This window comes from Plectropomus leopardus, chromosome 11 (assembly GCF_008729295.1).
Source record: "Plectropomus leopardus isolate mb chromosome 11, YSFRI_Pleo_2.0, whole genome shotgun sequence".
In the NCBI taxonomy this organism is placed as follows: Eukaryota; Metazoa; Chordata; class Actinopteri; order Perciformes; family Serranidae; genus Plectropomus; species Plectropomus leopardus.
Window position 1 is genome coordinate 16,683,087 of NC_056473.1, and position 26,808 is coordinate 16,709,894.

The 26,808-nt window shown below is 39.6% G+C and overlaps 1 protein-coding gene across 1 annotated transcript; it reads left to right on the top strand.

Moving 5' to 3' along the window:
• The first annotated feature begins 263 nt into the window (after window positions 1-263).
• tes (testis derived transcript (3 LIM domains)) lies at window positions 264-17,198 on the top strand. The gene is made up of 7 exons (XM_042496769.1): window positions 264-459; window positions 6,128-6,213; window positions 8,607-9,075; window positions 10,350-11,120; window positions 14,322-14,537; window positions 14,707-14,865; window positions 16,022-17,198. Exons 1-7 carry the CDS (start codon window positions 433-435, stop codon window positions 16,211-16,213), a joined length of 1,920 nt encoding a protein of 639 aa, XP_042352703.1. The 5' UTR covers window positions 264-432; the 3' UTR covers window positions 16,214-17,198.
• The last annotated feature ends 9,610 nt before the right edge of the window (window positions 17,199-26,808 follow it).

Here is a 26,808-nt window from a genome sequence, read left to right on the forward strand (position 1 = left end):
AGCCTAATTCAATTACATATATATTTTTTAATCATGGTTACAGTAATTAATTGCAATTAGCCTACATTTATTGTGTAGGCCTAGTTTAATTACGTGTAACTAGTTAGCCATTTTTCAACAGGGCTTGTTTGTAACATAATTTGTCTGTTAGTGTCACATCGACTCTTTGTACATGTAGATAGACCCGGGCAGATTTTGAAAACAAATGTTTTATTTTGAAAGCTCTCGCCGGAAGCCTTCTTGTTGATTCCGTTACTCTTGACACCTGTGCAGCGCAGGACCTCCGAGGAAGGAGCGGAGAGTGAACCGGGCTCTTGTATCATTTCTCCGGTCCGTTTTCAGGCACTTTTTGGTTTTGACAGTACTTTTTAGCAGCGGCTTTTCTGTTCTCTTCGACTGGACCGAGTCAACTCCGCCCAGACAGACTCAAAAATGGAGATAGAGAAAGAAGTAAAAAAGGTAAGCTTTCTCCCGGTGTGCTCGGTATCTCAGACTGACCGGGGAACGCCCTGAAAAGGTGTGCCGAGCACGGTGCAGGTGGTGAGGAAAGTTACAGTATCTCAGGCACACTTTGCTTATTTTTCCGCTTTCATTTTGAACGTTTTTCAGAGTCACGTTTGAGCGTTTTTTATTGGAAAAAAATGACATGAAATTAGGCTTATGTAAATAACACGAGCTAACTTGACAGAACAGTTGATATAAAAACACTTGACGTGTGATTACACGACTTAACTTGTCGCCTTCTTCATTAGCAAAGTTACTTCCCTTTGAGAGTGTGTTCCCCTCTGAGAGAACCCAACGCCAGACTGCGTTTAAAAATTTTAACAATATAGTGTAACCCTGCGCATCATCAAAACCCACGAGCTCTACAAGAGCTAAACAAATATTTAACAAAACAATAAAGGCCATTGTAAAGTTCGGCATAGGTATTGTTCACGAAAACCTTTTAGTTTATATAATATTGATATTTTGGTATTACTGCGCATTGCTCTATTTGCAGACAGAAACGTCACACTGACAGTAAAATGCAAACCATTCGCAGCAGTGAATTTACCAAAGAGTAAGACTTGCTGTTTGAAACGCTGCTGAATTGTAGCAGTGCATATGAAATATAAAGTTATGTTTTCCTCTACACGTACTTAGGTTTTAACCATTTAAAACTTGAGCAAATCCGCTTTATTTCTTACAAAACATGCGAAGAAGGCAATTAGCAACATAAGAGGAAATGACCCCCCCCCAACCAAAAAAATAAAAAAACAAACAAGAAAATTACCCAAATATTTGCAAAAAGGAGAAATAACTATAGTGAGACAAACAAAGGAGGAAATTACCAGAAAAGTGCTTTAAAATAAAAGTAACTATGTGAAATAATTTAGAACATAGATCTATGATAATTACAAATATGTGTCCTAGCTCTTTTTGTCCATCCAGGTTTCAAAGGGTTAAGCAGGAAGATTAAAAAAATATGAGGGGAGTTTTTAATGGGTTTTTAATGGGAAGAAGAAAAGTTTTCTAGTCTGCTATCTGACTTAAAATGTTGAGGTTCTCTGATAATGTGAGTTTTACTTTTCCACACAGGGATTTTATTTAGAAAGGAATACAGTGTGTTCAGTGTTTGTTCATTAATTTAAAATCAGAGTCAGAGTTAATTCCAGATGCTAGTCGTTTTTGGGCACATTTTGCATTCATTGGATTCCTGGCATATATTGGATTCCCTCTGCTTATGACCCATGGAAAATCGCAGTCTAACTAATTGGACATTACTTTTAGATAATACCTGTGAAGTTTGTGTACTGCAAGCCAGTCCAAAACATTAACTCATCAGCTAAAACTGAACTGCAAATAATTAGTTTAAAGCACTTCTTTTGGTGGCCTTGCGGCCTTTTACTGAGGTCATTTCTCCTGCAGTTGTTGTTGGTGGGAATCCTTGCATAGACTTGCAGGTAGCTGGCAGCAGTGGAGGGCAGTACAGGTCGCTGCAGGGTTAAAGGGTGGTTCAGGGGATGTGTTGGGAGTAGCAGGGAAACTGCAGCATGTTTCCAGCATAATGCACCCAAAGTAGTGTTTCTTGCTTTACGTGCAGAGACAAACTATCATTTTCAAAACTGTCAATTAAAACTGGGCAAAGCACTTGTTGATGCCCATACTGTATGTGCGGCATGGATCTAATATATAGCTTGCAACCCACAATGTGTGCCATTTCAGGATTCACCAGCCAATGTGTCTGAATATAAGGTCTTATTTGATTCTCTTTTTTTTTTTTGGCATTGAGACTTTTTGACTGGAGCAGGGTCACAAAACAGACAGCTTTTTGTCACCAAAGTGAAGCAATGCGCCTGTCTGTAATAGAGCCAAAATGTATTCATGTGTCTGGTGACATTTTCTGACTATGTGAATAGATCTATTTGCTAGATCATGAGGGCCATTGTTAACCAAGTCCAGTCTATTAACCCTTTAAAACCTGGGCAAATTGGCCCAATTTCTTTCAAAAACATAGGAAGAAGGCATTGAGCATCTTAAGAAGAAATGATCCAGAAATGAGCAAGAAATTAGTAAAAAGCACAAGAAAATTGCAATTTGCACTAAAACAATCCCCAAATAAACAGGAAAAAAACATGGAAGTGACTGGGGAAAAAAGCTTAAATTATTTTCTCTATTATTCTGTAAAATATTTTGTAATATATAATGACTACAAATCTAATTTTCTGGAAGAATTTCCCTAGCTTTTAAAAAAATACTTTCCTAAATCGACTTATCCCTTGCAATTTACATTCCTGGCCAAGTTGCTCATTGACTTTTTTTCTCATTTTTTGAAAGAAGCCAAACCCATTTGCTCAATTACTTCAAAGGTTTAAATATTCATGAAAGGCGTCTGAAAGCAGCACAAGATTAGTGATGCTGATCCACATTTCCAAGGGTTAAAGCGCAGGAGACACTTGTATACAGTATATACAATAAGCTGCTGCTGGAAAGTGGGTCTGTGCAGCTGGATGACCCAGACAGACCCAGCCTGACATCTGCTCTTAATCGCTGGGGGAGATAAGTCTTGAGCGGCTGCTGGAGGCTGCAGGTCGCTCAGAGCGCCTCAGTCAGGGAGAGACTGCTGTAATTACTGTCAAACTGTAACTGCCCTTTTCACGAAAAGCAACTTGTGCGTTTTGGTAATATTATGCTCAATTAAGCTCATGCCATCATCCAAAAAGAAGGTTGAGGTAATAAGTTGTGACAATAAGCACACTGTGTGCAGTCTGGGAAATCCTCATCACTGAAATTCAGTTAAATTGAAGTTGTTTTGGGTAATTTTTCACAGAGTTGTGTTCTGCTCCAAGCACGTAGATGGTTGTTCAAGTTGCCATGGGCAGGAATTTTGAGGAAAATTTTGCAACTGGGAAGAGTAACTTCATGCTTGATGTTTGCTTCAACACATTTTAGATTTGTCTGTCGGACTACCAGACTTTCCCTGGCGAGCAGTCACAAAAGTACTACATAAAAAAAGAAAAAAAAAACATACAGCTGTCTCCAAAACCAAGCAAGACACCGAAACAGAAGAACAACAAAATTCTGACTATATTGATCATCTTCACTCCATCCATATACTCTAAATAAGGACGTTTTGGTCAGAAGAGTGTATGTTGGAAACATGGTATAAAGTATTGAAACTGAAACCAAACTTCAACAGCTAGTGTGGAGAATGCAGTGCTACTTAAATGTAGAAAAAGCAGTTTATGAATTGTGGAAGCAGCTGGACTGAACTAAACTCCGCTTTCTTGAATCTGCCTGAAATTCATAAACAGAGGTCCATCAGTCATGGAATTAATTAAGATTCTTATTCTTTCTCTATTTTCTTTATTTAGTTCTTTCTTTATTTTTTCTTCTTTTGCTCTCTCCCTCCACGATTGCCAGCAAGCTGGAAATATGTTTGAATAGGGTTTGCATCATATATGAAAATATTTGGGAACCCTGTTAATGCACACAATTTTGCTCTGCTATTAGCTATCGACAACAAAAGTTTAAATGTAAAAGATTAAACGTGTCTTGTGGTTTTATGTTTTGATGCTTCAGAAACAACATATCTACATGCAGGTGGCCCGCTGAAATGAAAATGACTCCATAGCCAGTGGCTACCTTTGTTACGGCTGCCACTGGTCTGTAGCTCAGGCCTGCTGCTACACACTGACTCATGAATATGACTCACCAGATCTGAACTGTATAATTTGTGTCTGACCAACCTCTTTCCAGAGTGTTGTCACAGCAATCATTCTCCCTGCAGGCTTAGTCATAATACAAAGTCACTGATTAACATCAGCTGCTAATGCAGTATGTGGATCTGTGCTCCGAGGAAAGACACACACACACACACACACACACTGATGGCCTCTGCCAGAATTCCACAAGTGGTGAGCACTTAGCTTGGTTCACTTTAAATCCCAAAACTTAATTTAGCATTTTAGGTATTTAACCGATCCTCTCACCCAGAGTGTCTTGAAATGGACAACAACAGATTCTCTGAAATTAGCAGATCACAAACTTCACAAGCATGATAAAGTGCAAGTCTATAGGTTACAGCTCCTTGTTAAATAAGAAATAGTAGATTCATGGTATCAAAAAAAAGTATTGTTTCAGAGTCTGTACATAAAATCTAATATCAGTATGTCACCATTACCAAACTATTTTGTACAATATAGCCAGCTGTATCTAGAATGGAGTTCTTGATTGAGTATTGGTCTGAAAAGTGGAACAAGAAAGGAAGAATTATATGAATGTTGCAACGTCACTGAGATTCACTGAAGTCTTCACCACTTCATTACCATAACAAATCCTGCTGCTAAACTCGAACTCTAAAGTCTTCTTCTCCTCAATTGCTCCCAGGGGAGGAAAGTCTTACTACTCCTGAAGGTGAAAAGGAAGATAAAATATGGGCATCATGGCTCTGCCGTTATAAACACTCCACTGTCTGCATTCCTAAGTAGTGAGTGTCTTTTGGGTCAAAAAACGTCTCTCTGACAAAAGGGGTGCCTGCCGAGATTCCACGAGGCTTTCAACAGCATTGAATAGTTGACCATATATGGTCATAAACAGCAGTAATAGCTTAACGTGGACAGGAGCATTGTTTGACACTGAATCCACAAAAAAAAAGGATATAAGAAGAGCAGTACAGTCAGAAGCCAGAAAATTGGAAAAAATGAAGACTGCAGTTACAAGAATGTAAGAGAAATGTTGATGAAACATTTCAAAAGCAAAAAGAAAAGGACTTTGCTTGAACAGAAATCATCTGAACTTTTATTAGAGCAGTGACTTTAAATGCTGTTTTTTGCCCCTAAACTAAGGTTATATTGTTAAAAAAAAAATAAATTAAAAAACAAAGTCATATTTTGTTTACTTTTCCTAAAAAGTGCGTCGGTAATGTTGTTGCTGCTATTCCTGTTGCTTCCAGATGTGATTTTACCTCTAAACCATTTTCAATCCAGAGTCATTATTTCCCACATTAAGCATCAAAAATTTGTTCTAAAAGAGTCTGAGTCCCCTGAAAATGTCCATGCTGATGTTGGTCTACAGTGTAAGGCACCACAACAGAACCACTGGGGCTGCACAATTAATCCAAATATTATCATACTCATAAAATGGCTGCATGCAAATGAAGCATTGCAGTGCTACAGAGATAAAAAGAGAAGAAAATTCGTAATATAGCATGAAATAAAACAAATATTGGCTTTTTTTTTTTTAGGTGGCTTAAAACTAATCAATTAAGGCAGAGTTTGCTCAGTGCTGTTCGATTGAATGGATGTGATGTTGCATTTTTTTTCACCAATAATATGTTGGATGGATTCATGTAAGTGTATGTTTTTAGACACATTTTCATTTTTGTAAAACAACACCCCTCCTCCCAGACTATTACGCAGTAATTTGGTGGCCCCTGTGCAGTAACTCTGAGGACCTGTAGGGGTCGCATAAACCCCATTGAAGATTCGGGCCATAAAAGCAAATACCATTCTCTTGATATTAGGAATTTTCTGTCCTGGTTCCTCGCCCTGCTCAAACAGGAGCTCAGTGTTTCCCCTCAGTGGTGAAGCAGTCAAAACCAAACTGTGATAGCACTTGTAATCTCCCTCATGTGCTCTGCTTACAGATGACCCTCGGGCACGAGTTTGGCGCTGGAGCGTCCTGTTTGAAATGCAAGGACAAGTGTGAAGGCTTCGAGCTGCATTTCTGGAGGTTTGTACAGCTTATGTCAAGCAGTTTAGAACATTCACACAAACAAGTTTGATGTTTGCAATTTGGTCTCAATCCCTTGACTCCCTGAGTCTAGGCTAGAAACATTTGGTAATTAAAGTAAATGAGCAGCAACTGTGCTTAAAGGAGGCCTGTTGGTCAAATCAGAGTCCTCAGGTGGAAGTGCACAGTGGTCCACAGTAGAAAAATGGGTTTAATGGCCAGCTGCCAGGAATGCTGGAGTATAATTACAAAACGGGACGTTAAAGAAAAGCATGCCAATTCAGCACATTGTTCCTGGAATGCTATGGTTGTATTATAAACTATAGGTCAAGAAGAGCTAACTAAACTTCCCTTCACAGGCCTGACTGTTGAATAACATCACTTTCCTCTTTGCTTAATTAAAAATACTCTGATAGCAGCAGGAGCCATGACCTAAGAGGAACATGCTGTTTCCGAGTACAGCCGCTTTTCATGTTTGTCTTTGAACAGAGTCCCATGTCCCTTCAGCTTAATGTTAAAAAAAAACGATGGAGAGAGTGGGAATATCAGTGTAAGTCTACAGACTGCCTGATTAATGGTCTGATTGATGCTGAGAGTGGGGAGTTGTACTACTCACGGGTTCTACTGGTTCTGAAAATGCCCTCCAAGCGACGTCTAAACAAAGATGCTCACATAAGTTTTAGTGTAGACATGATGTTTAAAAAGAACAAAACTGTTCAGGCACCCTGACTGCCCAGGGTTCTCTGCCTTGCCTCCCCTGCCTGTCACAATATGCACATTTATTTGGACCAGTGGCTCATGAAATACTGTTCTGTCTAGACAATTGGCCACACTTGGCTAATTTTTCTGAAGACAGCAACAGGTGCCCTGATACCCTCCGCAGCACCAGTACAAAGGCCCACCATGGGTCTGTGGTCGTGGTTTTAATGTGTCTGACATTCAGCCAGGAATGTTGTACTGTTATAGTGAGATGGTGATGTTTTCCAACTGAGCTTTTTGCAATATCACAAACTTCAAAGATATGAAATCCTGAATATTCATTGATGATTTATTTCTTTACCATTAAAGGTCCCTTGTCGAGCTTTAGACCTTTAGCATCGCTATGGTGCTTTTTTTTTTTTGAATGGCTTCCTATTTTGAAGATCCCATGCACAGTGACATTGACACATGCATGCACACAGATAATGTACACATTTTTATTTGTGGTGTGGGACTATCTCAGTTATAATCACCAGGTGACAAGATCACCATGATCATGCAAAGAGAAACTGAAATGGGTCATCAAAGACAAAGAGTAAGAAGAAGATTGCAAGATAGTAAGCAAAGATGTGAATAATTCAGGATTCAAAATACTTAGAAAATGTTTTATAAGGAAGGAAATGCACAAAAAATATTTGTTAGACCTTAAGGAAACACAATGGGCTTCATTCACAAACATGAATGATGATTCTGATTCTGATTCACTAACATACTCACTAATACTAACCAAATTGGCTTGAGCGCTCGTGTTGGAAATATGCCAGTACTTTTGCGTGCGCAAAGGGAGAAATTTCTTCTTACATATTTGTAAATGAGCCTCAGTGAGTTTTGGTGAGTAACAATGAATGTACAATCATTTGACAAAAGCTATGCATGTACATAACTTTATATACAATTATAAATGTACGTATGTTACAAAAGTTATATGTATAAATAAAAACTCCACAGGGCCCCTTTAACATCACCAGAATGAGAGGGAAGGACTTTTATGTACTGTAGGAATAAGTCTTCATCAGTTCATAGTTCATGGTTGAAAATGTGTGTTCAACAGTTTACAAGTCTTTTCCTGATATTAAAGCTGTTTTTATTGCAGTGTGTTCTCACCTATACAAGTTTGACACTGCTGAGAGAAATCTGTGGGCCTGGTCATGCTGAAGCATGCCTAGCAGTCATAAATTATGTCATAGTTCCTCTACAAATATGAAGCAAGTTGTGTTGGGACATGTGAAAAGTGCAGATATCTGAAAATGAATTGAACACATTGTATTGTATTGTAGCAAACTTGAAGCAGATCATTGTTGTAAGAAAAAATAACAAAAGAAAAAATGTTTATATTAAAAATTAAGTAAAATGCAGTTAAGGGATGCAGAAGGGATAAGATGCATATTCAGTGCATTACCAAAGCAACAAAACATGGCCTACAGTATCCATGTAAAGTGTAGAAGAAGGACATTTTTCCATTCTGAGCAAAGTATCAATGCATTATATAAATCCCTTTTTAGGAACTGACTCATTAAAGCATGAGGCGATTTACATCGATAACACATGCATGCATAAAACAATGAACTTTGAAAATATTTGAAAATCCATGAAAATTTTTAACCTAAATATTTTCCTCTTCCCATCCTCTGCAGAAAAATCTGCAGAAACTGCAAATGTGGCCTTACAGAGCACAACGTGCAGATGAACTCGGAGGAGAACAAGAAGGTAGGCAAGCTGTTCGAGGACACCAAGTACACAGGCCTCATGGCCAAGCTGAAGAGAGACGGGATCCCCGGCAACAAGGGCAACATGGTGACCATCACTCTGCCCACCTCTGCCACTGCTTACATTGTACCGCCGAGTGCTTCCTCCACTGTGGTGCCCCCCTCTGCCACAGCTGGTTCTGTGCCGTCTGCTGGAGCTGCTGCAGGCTCTGCACCCAGCGGCGCTCAGGCTCCACCTCAGCCACAGCCCGTACCAGCCAGCGTCGCACCGGTAAAGGCTAACAAAGTGCCGGTTGCTGTTAGTGCCTCATCAGCCAATGTGGTACCAGTCCCCAAAGATGCGCCAATGAAGTCTGTCACATATGAGTGGGCACCACCAGTTGCCAATAAGTATCTGGTAAGAGCTCAAACTTGTGATAAAATGACTGTAACAAAGCTGGAGATTTTTCTTAATTATTGAGTAATCGTTTAAAGAAACAATGCGTAGAGTTCTGTAGTATCCAGAGGTGAGGACTGCAGATTGCAACCACCTGAAACTTCACCCATGTGTCAAGGTCGAACGCCCACTTAGGATTCCTTCAGTGTTTAATGATAAAGGGGGTTTCATCAGGAACCAAAGGACCAATATTATGTCTCCATATTGTGCCTTCCTGTCCAATACAAAGGGTCCAGGTGATTAAAAAAGCTTAAAAAAAGCTTTTCATTTTTGAAATTAGTGTTTCTTTGATGCTAATCTGTGCTCACCATTTTTCTCCAATAACTTAAATCTAGAAGGTCAGGAGGTTTTACCAGGAGCTGAATTATCTGCAGAGGTTTCTTTCTCTCCAAAACAAACAGACCTGGTGATGTTAAACAGTAAAAACACTGAATAGAACAGCTTTATGTAAATATAATCTGTGTTTCTGAGATGCTGCTTATAATGGAGGGACTGCTGACAGCGGTGGAAGATGCGAAAATGCCAAAAACGCCTATTTGGAGCCAGTATTTGGTTTGTCTGTTCTTAGCTACTGTAGAGACATTGTGGTGCACCATGGCGATCTCCATGGACGAGGACCTGCTTCCTGTGTAGATAATAACTTCACATTTTGAGCTTTTATTAAGTTTTCACAAGAAAAATAGCAAATACTAGCGTAAGGTGTAGATATGTCTGCAAAAAAACATATCATGGCTTGTGTCACAGGTGTGTATTTAGTGATATTAACCAGTTTAGTAGGTGAAATTAATTGCAGAAACATTTAATTGCCATTTATGAAAAAACAGTTTATTCTGATGAGAAGTTTGCTGGCTCTGCTTCCCCTAATCAGCACCATGATGAAGTTTTACCACTCCTCATTACGGCTTCTGTCCTGAGACAGTCAGTTTAGTCCATGTGCACTACAAAATGTGATCTTTTTCACTTATCACCTGCTTGTAGTTATTATCAGAACAAAAGTGTGGAAGTAAGTCCTGCATCTCTTTGTTTTGTCTAGTACTGTATCTGTAGGACCCTTGTTTGGCATGTCTTTCTCACCACAAGCCACTGTTTCAGAAGTTTTTTTTCTAAATTATTTGTCCTTACTGTTTCCCATTGGTCCTGTACTTCTCTCTGTGCATTCTTCTCGCCTCTGTCCTTCACATAATCTTCCGTTATCCCATCTGAGCCCCTCTTCTGATATCTCCTCTGACATCCAGGTGGCACGTTACTTAGAGCTGCTCCCACCAGAGAGACGTCCGGTGGTTGGTACAGAGGGAGCCACTTACCGTCGGCAGCAGATGGCCCGCCAGCTGCCCGAGCATGACCAGGACCCCTCCATGTGCCACGAGCTGAGCCCTGCTGAGGTCAAGCAAATGCAGCAATACGTCCGCAAGTACAAGGACGAGGCCCTGGGTGTTGGAGATGTTAGGCTGCCTGAAGAGATGGCTGTGGTTCAGGCAGGAGGCCAGGGAGGAGTTGGGGTTGGGGCTGGAAGCGCAGCAGGTGCCAGAGGGCCAGGGTTTGGACCTGGAGTTGGGGGTGCTGGGGTTGGAGCTGGTTCTGGCCCGGGAGCTGCAGGCTCTGGGCCTATGGCTGGGGCTGGAGCAGGAGGTAGAGGAGCTGCAGTTGGAGTTAGTGCTGGCTCTGGACCTGGAGCAGGAGGTAGAGGAGGTGCGGCTGGAGTTGGTGCTGGTGTTGGACCTGGAGGAGCTGCAGCTGGAGTCAGTGCTGGCTCTGGACCTGGAGCAGGAGGTAGAGGAGGTGCAGTTGGAGTTGGTGCTGGTGTTGGACCTGGAGGAGCTGCAATTGGAGTCAGTGCTGGCGTTGGACCTGGAGCAGGAGGTAGAGGAGCTGGAGCTGGTGGTGCTGGACCACATTCAGGCCCTGGGACTGGACCGTCTGCTGGAGGAGCCATGGGTACAACTGCCACTGCTGGAGCCATGGGCGTCCCTGGAGCTCAGCTCGCTGGTCTACAACAACAGAACTTTGTAAGAAGTTTATGTTTATTTATCAACCTGCCATTTTCCTTTACATCGACACTGTACCGGCATTCAGGCCAGATTAAATGGTTGAATATTGTATCAGAGTATTAAAAAGGATATCTGCTGATACTGATAGAGCACTTATAAGCAGCGAACTGATGAGAAGTATTCAAATATTTAAATGTGTAAAACAAAAACTTTTCTTAAAAAATTCCTCTTGTTAGCTTTTAACTATGGCTTGTTCAGAGTCACTAAGTGGACAACATTAATTTGTTGAATGATACAGTTATTACAGTATTATACAATCATACAACTATTCTAAATTATTGCCCAGATCAATGGAATATTGCTTGTACTTCACTGTAGTTTTAATAAAATACTAGCTAGTTGCAAATACAGTGAAGAAACTTTCCCCAACAGTTTTAGAAATATAAAGAGAGCTGTGTCCTTATAACAAAAGGCATCCATTCTGCAGAATTGTCCTCATGCAACACAGCAAATCCTTCCTACAACCAGAGGCACTGCACTATGGTGGACTCAAAGATAAAATAAATGATTATAAATCAATGCAAAAGTGTCCAAAGCTGCAGGAAATCTTTTTGCAATAACAGTGTATAAAAATACTTGGTTGGTAATACTCAGTTTTGGCAGCAATCTGCACCAGTTTCTGAGTCTGCTGCTATTCTTGTACAAGGCATAGGCGAGATCACATGAAGTATTGCTCCAATGTGATGCAACAGGATAAGCTACTGCTTTTCAACCATTTTGGCTTGTTAACCCTTAAAATTAAGCAGTGGCTACTTGCAACCTGTTATCACAAATTGTATTAATCAGGATTTTGCAGACTTCTTTGGGGAAGAATCAGATAGGAGATCCATGCACTGTGTTAAAAGCTGCCAGTAATTTTTAAATCTGCAGCATTTCAGTCTAATAGAGATCTTTGTCGGGCATTTTCAAATCATCATAACAATGCAGAACAAGTAATATAAAGACACAAACGCATTCATCTCTGGTGATTGGGATCTGCTTAAATGAGAGTCAGTCCACTCTCAGGTTGAAAGAATCACAGCCTGCACTCTCTGACACTCCCACATGGGGAAGAGAATATGTCTCCACAGAAACCTAAAACAACTAAAGCAATACTATACAGTACAAGGATATACTGAATACAGCACATCAAAAATGACATCAAATAGTCTAAAAAACACTAAATTAATATTGAAAGTACATGGAAAAAGTAGAAAAAATAGAAAAAAACTAATAAATTACTCGCCCAAAAAGGCTTTAGAGATACTGGCAAGTTCAGTCAAGTGCTATTTGGTACAGCCAGGTCTCATTTATGGGCTTCATATCAAAGGGGGTGAGTACATATGCATACAGCACTTTCAGTTTTTTTTGTTTTGTTTTTCAAATAGTTTTTTTTTTTTCATTTCACCAATTTTGACATTTTGTGTCCATTTTAAGTACAGTGTAAAATACAACAAAATAGGAAAACACCAAAGAGGGTAAATACTTTTGCAAGGCTTTCTACCTTTAGAATGGGAAGCAAGGTTGTAAAGTGTTTTCTGAGGGTGTGATTAACCTCTTTCAGTTAATAGTGTAAGTGCTGCTAAATCCATAATGACAAACTAAAATGACAGTAATTAAGTAGATTCACCCAGATGTCTCATTACTGTGTAATAATATAAGAGGCGTTTCTCACAGACAGAACACTAGGTGGAGCCATAAGACCAACTCTGATTCAGCCTTCCCCATACAGGATGATGGATATTGATTTAATTATAATCCACAGTGGGTCATGAGTCACAACTGAAGTTTTTAAGTTCCCATCATCACCACGTGCAGTGAGTTTATTCTTTCTCTGTGAAGTCTTATGATTTAGATCACAAAGTCCTTTTCTTTTTCCTGTTCCTATGTTGTTCTTAACAATTCCTTAACTTTATCCTCCCACTTAATCCCACTCTGTATACTTGACTGCACATTGTCAAATACACACTTTTCTCGTTTTGCAGGGAGTGTTACAGTATGCCTTTGCGTTGTAAAGGGGAATTCCACATATTTTCAGTTGTAAAATGTGTCATTCTCTACCATTCAGGGAGTACAGTCATCTAAGGCAAAAAGTTCATTTCCTATAAAATGGCCCTTTTGTCCATTCAAAGGAGGCATTCTTTACTTTGAAATGGACTCAAAGAGAAGGATATTGGCCTTTGTGTTAACCCACTGGAAGTACATCATAATTGTGTTGTTATTAGAGAGAATGAAAGAAATCTCTCTTAGAAACTGACTGTTCTGACACAGTATTATTTTACGTAAAAATATTCATATTTTGGTACTCCATTTAATACATGTATTGTGTCATAAGAGACCAAACTTTTCTGAAACGACTTGGTGATTAAAAGATTACATGACTTTCTTGAATCATATTACAAGTTGATAATTTTATCAAGAATTCCATCTCCTTAAATGTCATAATTTGACTAAACACAACAAGCACATGGAAGACATTAGCTAGTACTCTGGGAACATTTTTTTTTTACATTTTCTAGATTAAATAATCCATTTATAATCTCTGCAGACCCCGGAGGTGCATCAGCCTTTAAAGACAGTTTTTGCAGTGGTTGAACACTGGAATTACAGAGTCTGTCAGGTGATGCCATTAGGTCTAAAATGATTTTTTCCCAGGAAATATGTCATAAAGGAGACATCTATAAAGCATTCATTCATTCATTCATTCATTCATTCATTCATTGTAAAGCAATGTATACATTTTTTGAGCATCACAACCCCTGTGAAATGACTTGTTTCACTTTTGGGATTTGATCCATAACCTTGAGTAACATTTGTAAAGTCTCAGAGAGTTTCGAGATTAAATCATATTGATGCTGGATATCTGCTGGCTCACCAGCACCCCTAAAATATTAGCCTTTTCCCACAGAGGCTTACTAACATTATACTGATAGCCAGTAAGTTCTGAGACTTAATAATTGACAAATCAAAAAAGACTTATTGATTAGTACTAATAATATTTACTTGTTACGCTGTTATAAACCAACAAGAAACAAAACTGAAGTGATCAGTCATTAATTGGAATCAGGGAATTTTACGTCACCTGTTGAAGCGCCTTCTTAGACATCAGTTCCTAAATGAAGTCACAAGTCAAGTCCATCACTACACCAACCATCTCGATTTCTCTTCTCTGTTTCGCAGTCATGCAGTCACTGCCAGCAGCCAATGCGTCTGGGCGAGCCAGCTGTTTATGCCGAGCGGGCCGGCTACGACAAGATGTGGCACCCAGCATGCTTCGTGTGTTGTACCTGCAACGAACTGCTGGTGGACATGATCTACTTCTGGAAGAAAGGCAAGCTGTACTGTGGACGCCACTATGGAGACAGCGAGAAGCCGCGCTGTGGAGGTTGTGATGAGGTGAGGGAGGATATGATTATTTAACTTGTTTGAAAACTATTTTAGTATTTTATTTGTTTTGTTTGATTTTCATTGTAACACAGTTATAATGCTATTTTGGACGCATCAGAGTTTCTGGAGTTTTGAGGTCAGTAGCTCTGTCCAATCTATATTTTGTGCCCGTCCACAGCTGATCTTCAGTAATGAGTACACTCAGGCTGAGGGCCAGAACTGGCATCTGAAGCACTTCTGCTGTTTTGACTGTGACTGCATCCTTGCCGGAGAGACGTATGTCATGGAGAATGACAAGCCTGTCTGCCAGCCGTGCTACATGAAGAGCTATGCTGTGGTAAGACAGACTTTCTTTCTCTTGGTGTCTGTTTGTTTGGTTTAAAATTTTAGCATTTCTTTGTTGGGAGCTGTTATCCAAACCACGATTCCGGTATCTGGATATTTTTGAGCTTTTGTGGAACGAGAGTTAAACCTCTAACTCTAGAAAGAAATGTGTGTCAATTTTTCGTAAAATAGAAGTGGGTTATTGAAAATTTCCTTTGGCCAGTCTAGCAGTAGAAGTAATATTATATTGGCAGTATCTAAAAATATACTGAGGCTAAAGTAATGCAGATTCTTGTTTAGCTGTCCAGTGAAAAAATCGTCGCAGGAATTGGCATTATTTGGAGAAATGCAGTATATAAAGCATTTTCTGTAAAATTAAGAAAAATAAGGGTATTGTGGATCATTAGATTTGTGTTAAGGGTCTTGCACTCTTTGAACAACAGAGCTCAGCGTAAAACTGATATTAGAGAATGATTGTAAACAAACGCTGGCAGCCCAAAGTCAAGAATGTGAAGCACCCGGCATGTGTTTACATGCTTTGTCTAACATAATCTCTTGCAAAGCCACTGTTTTAATGTTACTTCATACTTGCCTTCACTTCTGACTGTGTCGATGTAAACCATAGGATCTGTGTATTTAAAGGTAGAAATACCCCTGGGTCACGAAGCAAGTGTTCATAACTACATTAAATTAGGCAAACATTTAATTCTTTCATGTATTAGCTATTGGTGGGACAAAAAAAAGAGAGAAGTGTCTAAAATGTCAGTGAAGTAATTGAATATTAAACCTTGTCCCGAAACTCATTTATCACTAAAACAAATTTGACTTAAAAGGAGAATTGAAATCAAAAACGCTAACATCAAAACATACATTGACAAACACAACAATGTGTTCAGAAATGTGACTAACATTGGTCAGAACTGTTTTCACAGAATAGTGTTAAAGGGACAGTTCACCCCAGAATTAAAAAATACATATTTTGTCCTTTTACTTGTACCATTAGTTAGTTAATGTAATGTCGTGCTCACTGAGCAGAGTCTGAGAAAAGACAACATGACTAAAATTTACATTGGAAGTTTAAATACAATATGAAAATTAATAGTGAAAAAAAAAATCTAAGTAAAAGTTAACTATTTTCTTTGACATAACTGTCTCCTCTGCTATCCCAGAAATGCTCATCCTGCCAGATTGCGGTGGAGCCTGAGGCCCAGCGGGTTTCCTATGGCGAGTACCACTGGCACGCCCAGCCTCAGTGCTTCAAGTGCTCCGGCTGCTCAAAGTGCCTGATCGGCCAGCGCTTCATGGCTGTGCAGGCCTTCCTCTTCTGCTCCGTGGAGTGCAAGAAGAAAACCATGGCTTAGACGGCCAAACAGCTCCCTACATCTTCTCCACAACCACTTGTGAAACCAGGATGGGTTCAGCTCAGACCAGAACCAGAGGACGGAAAACAAACACTGGTGCAGCTGCACATGGGAGCAGATGGACTGTGGTTGTGTTGACATAGAACAGAGTGCCTGATACCTCTAATGTAGAGACGTACAATAACATTTAGTCCACTTGCTTTTGGGTGCTCTTTTCTGTCTGTCAACAGTTTTGATAAATCTGTCTCAAATAGACACCAAATCATCCAGTTTATCTGCCTTAAAATCTGTTATCTTCTTTCAACAAGTACGTTTTTTGTTGCTGCTTTTCTTGCACTGTGTTAATTTTGTATCACTGGTGGCAATCCAGTTTTTTTTTATGTTAAATCTGCCTTACATAGTGTAAGTGCTGTTCTGCTCTTATAGCACCTGCTGTTGATTATGAGTCACGTTTTACTGCTTCCTTGTTACAAAAAACTACTGATACTCTCCTCTTTGCAGCAATATGACAAACAATAATAGCAAGGTTTGGGTCTGCTTTGCATCTGTTGCACTGTATTTCAGAAATCGTAACAAACTACACCAATATTATTAAACAAAGAAATTCACTTCAATGTGGATTTCAGTAAAATATTTGAAAGTAATATCACCCCAGCTGTGATAACAGTATATTTGGCTACAATATGTGATCTAATGTAGATGTTTTACTGCAGTAATACTACAATAATAATAACAATCTATTAAGGTATATTGGGGTATTTTCATAGTACTTTAGGGGGACAAAACAATGTGAAAACCCTTCAGTATTCATTACCAGTTATCAGTTAATGTACAAACTATAGATCTTTTTCAGGGCAGACACTGTGACATACCATGGTAGGAAAAACACAGCTGTATGTAATAACATTTACCATTTGAAACCTGAGAAAATTGGTTTGATTTCTTTCAAAAAATATGGGAGAATGCAACAAACAACTTAACAAAACATGTCCCAAAAATTTGCAAAAATTCTGGGCATTTTCCCATTTTTTTGGATCATTTTCTAATAGTCCTCCCCTCTTTTTTAAAAAATATTTTTTAAATAACTGTCTTGTCACTTTTTTACTAATTTCTTGCATGGTACATTTATTTCCAAGTTCGTCATTCCCTTTTTTTTTTTTTAACAATGTTTTCAAAAGAAATCAAATCAGTTTGCTCAGGATTCAAAGGGTTAAATAGCTTGTGAAAGGCATCTGAACACTGCACAAGAAATCTGATGTCGATCCAGGTTTCAAAGGGTTAATAGTGGCTGCATTACACTTTCAGGAGGCCTTGACCATGTGCATGCTGGCTCACTGGAATAGCTCACTGGGAAACTAAATGGAACTGAGCCACTGTTAATGTTATCACTGTCACCTGTAATATTGCTACTATGACAAGTCAAAAAAAACAGCCCTGTAATTAAGCAGTGGTACATAGACAGATGTACAACAGGTGTTAATCATTCTGTCCCTCTTGTGTGTATTATATGTTGATAAACAAAGTTTACAAAGATATGAACTATTGCAGGGATTGTATTAGAGTTTATGTGATAAAATTGAATGACTGTTATGCAGTTCAATCAGAAAATGCTGTAGAGTTGTTATGACTTTCACAAATATTCTGCTTTTGTATTAGATTGCATTTGATTGTGCAGGTGATTGGATCTCTTCCACAAAGTGCTGTCTAGTCTCGGGTCCACATAATTAATTAAAAAAAATAAGTAATGATTAAAAGCAAAATATAATGCATCATCATGTATAAATAAAATGAAAAAAGCTGAACAAACCAATCATGCAGTGCAGAAAACATGTATTCTCACTCTGTATTTAGGAATCACTTAAGAACTTAAGACATGAAAGTTTTTATCCTGCGCTGCTTAGATCATCCACTGGGCTCCTGGTGAATATAAATACTGTAAAGTTGTTGTATAGGAATAATGGCATAGTACCCGAGTGAATTCATAGTAATGAATTCAGGAAAATCGCTGGAAATTTCTTTTTTCTTTTTTTTTTTTTTTGGTGCCTGTACATTCCCTTTCATGCAATAAACTGCACTTTACTATCTTTCCCAATAATGTTACTGATATCAAACCTCTGAGTCTCAGCAAAATCCTTGATATATAATGCAGTTGAGGTTTATCACTAAAGCTCCTTCACAGCTGTGGTCCATCCACACAGGTGTTTTCACTCAAGCTTGATTAGACCTCTTCTCCAGACTGGGTGTGTGCAGACAGCTAGATTTGACTTGCACTTGTTGTAATAGCAGGAGTGGACAATAATTAAGTACATTTACTTTAGAACTGTACTGAAAAGTTTAGTTTGTAGGATTTAGGGGTATATTTTGGCAGAAAGTATGTTTTCTGTAGTGTATAATCAGCTGAAAACAAGGATCGCTGTGTTGCTGTTACTGAATGCTGTGTTCAAATGGGGTCATGTTTACCATGATCACAGTCCATTTGAGCTCCCTCGTGGTGCATGCCATGGACTTTCACAGTGTAGGGTAAGTTTATATATTGTAATTTTAGTAATTATATAATAGTCTGAGGAAAGTGTTCATATTACCAGCAGCCTCATCTGACACTATGCCTTTTCCTGCACTGTGTGACTCGCTAACTAGCTTGCTAAATTGTTAAAAAAAAAAAACGACAATAGCATTTATGTTGCCATGGTTGAGCAGTGGTGCTCTCAAAACTTAACCACTTGAACACCAAGCATATTGTTTACATGGCTTCTAATGTTGTAACTAAGAGCTCACAAGTTCCATTTGGATGCAGCAATATAATGAGTGGTTTGTAAAACAGAGGTGGCGGGTCCTCGTCCATAGAGGTTGATATGTTGCATCACCATGTTTCTAATTTAGCTTAGTCAAATATTGATTTTAGATAGGGCCATCAGTCAGCAGCCCCTCCGCCACAAGTGTTGGTAAAACACAGGTTTTTTTTTTAATGTGAAACTGCTTTATTTTTACTTGTTAAAATAACTCAAGTACAAATCTTAATTTTTGCTTGTATAGTTTGACTCAAATGTAGTTGTGTATTTTATGCATCACTATGCAGCGGCTGAACAAACATACTGGTCTAGTGGACACTGCCAGGGCCCTGCTGATCCTCCACAACATCCAGTCTTCAGAAAATCACAACAGAAGGTGAGCCTTTTTAATTCACAGTTTTCACAACAGACATTTTGACTCGTCATAGCAGCAAAAGCACAGTTGAAACTAATACAGTGAGCCAGTATGCAACATACCACTAACAGGACCCTGGAAGAGGCTTACATAAACTGAATACAGCCATTGGTAATGTTACTAATTACACCTGTGCTTTTCCTGCTACGACATCCCTAAAAAAGCTCTCCTGGTGCATTTAGTGAGGTGACCTCATATTATTTCCATCATGGCTGAGCAGAGATTGAGTCAGTATAACTGAAAACACCAGGTTGGATGTGCAGGCCCTTTGATACTGCTAAATAAGGAAAAGCTGTATCATAAATCCATTATGCATATAAACGTATCGTATAATTGCCACGGCGTACAATTTATGACCAATGCACAAAACATTACCTTTTTTACCGTGACATCACCCATTGGTTTGTCGACTGCTGTTTTGAAGCCTTGAGTTTGGTATTTCCGCTGCCACATCTTGTTTTTGGAGCCATAAGTGGCCATATCTGGATGAGAGGTTGAGCTGTGGAGGAGCGAGGGGTAAATATGATTTACAAATCAAACAACACCTCACAGTAAGGCTGTCACTCAAAGAAGCCCTGTCCTTAAATATGCATAACGTTAAGCCATATAAAATGTAAATGGGTGAGATAAATAAAATTCAACCCTTTGCAGTTGTCATGAATGTAGAAATTAGCTATAGAGACCAAAACTGTTTTTTGTATCAGGCTGTAAAGTTGAATATTTTAACATGAGTGTCTGTGGTAATTGACTCACTTCTTGCCAGCCTCAAGTGGCCATTCAAGGAACTGCAGTTTTGGGCACTTCTGTATGGGCTTCCTGTTTAAGCCCCAGAGGTTGCAGCTTGGTCTGGAAACGGTTCTAAACATGCAGGTGGCGTAGCCTGCTAGAGGCTAATGATGTTAACACTATAAACAACACTAAACAATAGTGACAGTGCTTACAGAGCTAACAGTTTCACCTGGAGAGGAACCAGAGGGTGGGTGCTATACTTCTACAGCGTCTTCTACAGCTTCTTGATATCCAGCCCATTCTCATTCTGAAGTTGTCAAATACTGCCGCTTTTGGCACCAAAATCTACCTTTCGCTTCTGCATGATACGCTGCTGGATGTAGTCAGCTGAGAATGTGGCCAGACAACACTGTTCACGGTGTTATCATATGCCAGTGGACAGCCAAATGGCAGACAACGCCACAGACAAGCGGCATCATTTGAGAATGTTGCTGGATGGAACCTGTCATGTCCGCATGACACGCCCCAGGATGGCACTGCAGGTAACAATGTTACATAGAGAACAGAAGGGTGACTATAGCGTGGGCAGTAGGGTTGGTGGATGGGTCCAACAAACCCCGGACTTTCATATAGGAGTCAGGTGCTGCCTGTCAAAATGTGATGTTTTTTTCTACACCTTTCCATTGGAATCCTTCCACTTTTCCTAACATCTGCACCAGCATGTACATCTGTTAATGTTCCAGCATTGGTTGCCATGTGCTGTTGTTGCCTAAACCTAACCCTGTGCGGCGTAATCCCACCATGTACTTGACATCGCGGTAGCAAAATCCTGAAACAATGACAGTAGACGCAGAAGATTACCTGGAGCATAAGATGTAGATGCAGCATTTTGATGCAATGATACGCATCTGCGGCCTGACTGGCTTACCACAACAAACCACAGAGAAGCTCGGATTACAAAACTCACAGGTAACGTGACTTCATCCTCTGCTCAGGACGCCATGACTCCACAATATCGTTACATAGTAAATAGTGGTTTGCAGCAATTTCAGTGCTCTGAATGTTGCATACAGAACCTTTAAGCTATTTTAAAATTGAAACTTGTTAATGACTCTTGTACACAAAGGCACAGTAAGCATCAAACAGAGACCTCCTTCCTGTAGTTGAAACACTACCTCATCCAAAAACTGCTTTACCTTTAATCTATTAGTACAGCTCAGGGTGAACTCTCTCTGACGTATCAACGGTTGCATTCTGATGGGAACTATGTAGCAGGACGGCCATGATGGAAAAACCACCTCTGAGGGGCGTGTATTTTCATTCACCATGTGGAAACAGTGCACAATTCAAGGAAGCTCCATCTCTAAGAAGCCCCATTGTCTTAAATGGCAGCCGGCCCAAAGCTGTGCTGCTATTTCCCCTTCGTCAACCACAACTCTGCCAGACCTGATGTGACCTAATAGCCTGGCTATTATATTGTGACTGATCACCCAGTCATAACCCCTCTCCAATATCCTCATGTATCCTTTCTCTAATTTCCCTGTAGCGGAAATTCCTTACCTTTCCAGTTCTGCCGTAACAGGAAGTTGGGGCATTTTTGGCATGAGACTTACAGTGTTGATCTAAGAATTTTGTTTTCTGAGAGTAGAAAGGAGTGAGGTCGTCTTCTGGTGTGCTTTTGTTGGAATTTGCATGTGATTTGTTTCATACTTGAATTTGCATTGTGCTGCAGCTTGACACATGATTTGCATTGTGATTAATTTCTCATGAATTTGCATCGTGATATAGTTTACTTGAACCCCTACCGGACTCCATCACGCTTGTGAATTTGTTTCGCTCTTCAGCTCCATGCTTGCTCATGAAAAATTGAAGCTTAGTTGCTTAAGTGTTGACTGGCTTGTGGTTTATCATCCTAATACCAAATGATGATTGATGTTTCTGGTCCTCCTGGGGGAGCTTGAGGATGTCTGATGTATAGCAGAGAACTAAATGATGGACAAGAGAGGTATTCTTTGTCTTCCGTGTTTCCTCTTTGAAATCTTAACCCTTTGAAACCTTAACATTTCAATTACTTTCAAAAACATGGGATGAAGCCAATGAGCAACAAAAGAAGAAATGACTAATTGAAGTCTTCATAAAGCACACTCAGAGCTTGCACTGAGAGAACCCGTGTCATAAATCCCAGTTATAAATGCATGAATGTAGGGCAGCATTTACGCAAACTGTATCCAGTGTATAAGCAGTGAGTCAGAGTCACATGGAGAGAGATAAGAGATGAAATCAAATTGCAATTTTGTAATTCATTGGAATTTGAGTTTTCTATTTCCACAGCCTGCAGCTACAGCAGGGCACTTTGGAAACAGACACATCAAACACTGCTCATAACTGAGAGGAAGTTTGTTTCATGGTTTTATGCTCGGGTTACAACACTGTGTGCTGTTGATCAGCACTTGGGGAACTTTAAAGCATTTGTGCATTTTAAATAAGCTTTTTTTTTTATTTTTTATTACAGGACATTGTCTTAGTCCTGTAACAAAGACCAGCGATAGACCACCTCTGTTTTATGTCTAAATACTGTGTAACACATTCTTACAGTAGAGGCTGCAGGGTGAGGATTACATGAATTCATCTGAATTTGCTTATAATCATTGCTTAAAAACTTCTACTGCTAGCGTCAGAGTGGAGATACTACAGATGTGGGTTAAGTGTCACAGAGCAACTAAGATGTTATTCTTAAGAGTAGACAAAAAACATTTATTTCCTTTGTTTTTGTAATTTTATGAATATCTTGTATCTGTAATTTTAGACAACCAACATTTAAGTGAAATTTTATTTCAACTGCCTTGTAAACTATATCATTTAAAAAGGCTTCTTATTAAGTATAAATCCCGCTTGGCATTCTCTCTAGTATTGTGTTTTCTGTGCTTCATATGGTGCTAAACCATAACGGCTCAATACTGCTACCTGAGACTGGAGGGCCAAAAACACGTCCTTGGTGGATGGTTGATGAGATCTGCAGTTGTAGTGAGTATTTTTCCCTCAACAGCCAAAAGGGGCAATGTGCCCATTCCACACTTGACTATGAACTTTGACAAGCCACACACAAGGCTATTCAAAGAAGGCTGGGACACGCTCTTTGACCCAATGGTAGCACTGGGCTATGACACATGTGCAATATAACTAGGGCTGCAATGTTGGAGGGTTACAGCAGACTGTGCTATGAATAAAGGGAAGGTGCCTGCTCAGGAACTCTTTGGGTGCACTCTTTTAAGTAACCTTTTGCGCGGCCGGTCTGAACTTAGACAGAACTTAGGGGCTGATCACACAGTCGCATCGCTAGAGAAGCGTCGCCAGCAAAACCATTGCTTCCCTATGGTACAGAGCTTCTGTTGGGCGTTGTCCCCTTCTTGCTGTGTGACGTGTTTTTTGGGGAGTTTTGGGGTGCATATAAAAGTTAAAATATTTTCAGTGTTTCTGCTCAAGGCATGGAGTCTCATTGTTTGTTTCAACGATAGCAAAATTATAATTGTTACCCATACATTTTTTTCATACAAAAATATTCTGCAAGATCAACTGTGTATGTCTCAGAAAAATGAATCAATCATCCCACATGTTGTGTGATAGTGCACCAGCTGTTGAGCCTTCCATCAACTGCATAACCAGATATCACAGTGCATATGATTACCCCAATGATGTAACCTGACATGATGCTGTGAATTTTCTTTTTTAACCTTCTTGGCGATACAAAAGCAGTGACAGACGATTTTCACATGGGTGACATGGACGGCTGCCAAGGCCGCCATCCAGAGGTTTAGAGCCAAAATTGTCTGGCACTGCACAAAGTGAAAAAAAATATGCTTAATTTGAAGTGTTTTAAACAGTATTTTTCTTCAGCTACTTGAAAGAACAAACAGTAGAGAGACTAAGAGTCAGGTAACTCTGATCACATACCCCTAACACTGTAAACAAAAGAGATAAGTTCAGGCATGCGAAGAGAAAATTGGAAAGTGAATTATAAAAGAGCTGATCAAAGAAGTTGGGGAAGATACGGACGTATGCAGAAAGAAAAGACTGATATACAGAAAATCTTGTTCTTCTTCAAGTGAAATGCAATTTGGGGAGAAACTGCAACTTCATTATTTCCAAAGAAACAACTTATTACTAAGATTCATATAAATATTCATATAAGATACATCAAAAATGTAAACTGTTTTTCAGATTCGACAAACAGCAGGCTAATGCGCGGGCTTCATATGTTCTAGCCAAGAAGAACATCCAGTTCTGGCTCTTCAGTCTCCATCATCCCACGTTAAACACAGACGTACTGTACGATGGAATCTTAAAAACTTTCCTTAACTCAGGATGAGGAGTAGCATCACCCACAGCAGGCATCGTAACTCAACTGGTACACATGCCAGCTGAAAATCCGATAACTCACCACCCACATTCCTGCAGAGAGGGAGTGAGCAGGAGCAATTCATTTTTATGGAATGCAATTATAAAGAGGACCTGGTAACACAGGCTGTGATCCAGCCAACATGAGTGATCATGTTTGGTGATACAGTCAGACAAGCTGTGTGCGTGTGTGGCTCACACACTGAGTCTTGCTTTTCATCCCACCAGGTGGACTATTGTACTTTTCCAGTATCGCTGTGGACAACTGCCAGTCCTCTTTACCAGTTAAAGGCTCAGATCACCAAAAAAACAAAACATTTCAAATAATGCTGCGCATCTCTACCACAAGTTTGCCATGGGGAAAGTTTTGATTTTATTTCCCTTTAAGATATTTGTGATGTTGGGGTTGATGTGGATAATTAACAGACCTCTCTGAACAGTCCTCATTGGAACTTCTTTCCATGTAACACAACTGAACTGATGGAATCCTTGTTAGAAAAGTTCTTCTTTATTTTTTTTTAAACGCTTTGCACCACAAAGAATTCCATCCCCTTCCAGACAAATTTCTCACATTAACTGCCACAAAAAACAAAAATGAAGTCAAAAATATCTGTCATTTGGTGAGTGTCATTTGGAGCGCTGATTTTAACACGGCGCTGCCTCGCGCCACTGTCGCCATATTAATGAATAAAAGTGGGGCATCTGAACAACGTCAATCACACTCTGGCGGCACTCATACTGCCCCCACGGGAGCGGGGCGTCATTACAACGGGAATAATCCATTTCAGGATTTTATGAATCAAGATTAAATTGGCCAAAAACATATTGCAATCCACTGATGAATCGATTTTTTTTTTTTACTTAACCCTAATAAGAACTATAAGAACCTTAAATGACAGAAATCATCTTTTGGAAAAATTTCTTTGGCATGTAGGCTACTTTTAATTTTCATTTTAACCTATATCCCATTCACTAAGATGTGGGGAGGAGGCTTCATGACCTATACTGCAGCCAGCCAGTTTGACAAGGTGTGTTTTCAGATTTAATTGGAAGTTGTATTGAGGGTCAATATTGCTTATGTCTTTTGGAGAAGAGTTCCAAAGCTCGCTGAAGGCTTCGACCTCCATGGTCGTCAAGAGGGCAGGAGGTGAAGTGAGCTGGATGGCAGAGGAGGAAGTTTCTAAAGAAGAGGTAATCATCTGGTAATAATGAGGGCCACTGAACTCTGGACCACCTGACGTTTATTAAGAGGCTTGAGAGGAAGACTAAAGAGGAAAAAATTGCAACAGTGAATATGGGACATTATCAAGTTGTGAATGAGAATGGCAGCGCTGTTGGGTGTTTTAGCGACAGGCGAAAAGAATTGATATTGTGTAGATTAATGTGTGTAGACTGAGTAAAATTGTTGGTGTGTGCTGGCATTGTGCTGTACAGGATGAGACCTAGACACTTCACCATATAATTTTTTTGAACAGCATTATTCAACTGCAAGAACTGGTTTCAAAAACTACTACATTGTAATTACTAAAATGCTGTGCTTGCTCCTTCCTCAGAGGATTTCAGATAGTTGTCTGTTCAGGTAACTGAGGAGGACTATTGAGTTTGTTCGGTGGTTTATTTGTATAAAAAAAAGGTTTGGTAAGTGATGTAAGCGAAGTCCTGTTTTCTCTTTGCTGTGGTTTGTCCACCATTTTCACTACCATGACTACTCTTCCTCGTACTCCTCCTCAGAGATGCTCCTCTTGATCCTTTATCAGCTCTTTACTCCTTCTATTCTGCCTTTTGAAATTCTTCATCATTTCCCCCTACTGATCCTCCTCCTCTTCTGTCCTCCTCATCCTCGATTATTTTAGAACAATGCTCCTCAAAGTATGGTTTTTCCTGTGTTACTTTGTTGTTTTCCACCCTTCAGTACCATTACCTTTTTTCTGCTTTCTTATCTTCCATGTGTAACTTTCGCCTCCCTGATTTCTTTCTGGTAGTGCCTAAAGGCTTGACAGATACTTAAAAATAAAAGAAGTGCCAGATAGCCCTTTATGTTTGGATCATATGGCATCCAGATTTCCCTTTCTTCTTCTTGCTGAAATCATTCAGAGTGGAGGCCAGTAGAACACTGCGAACCCAGTTTTGACAGTACTTCTGTACCCGTTTATCAGGCGTGCTAAATTTTGATGCTAAATAAATGAAGTGCTAGCAGAGATTATGAGACATTCAACCTGAAGAGGGAGCAGCTTGTTTTGTTTTCATATTCCTCTACTAAAGGGAGC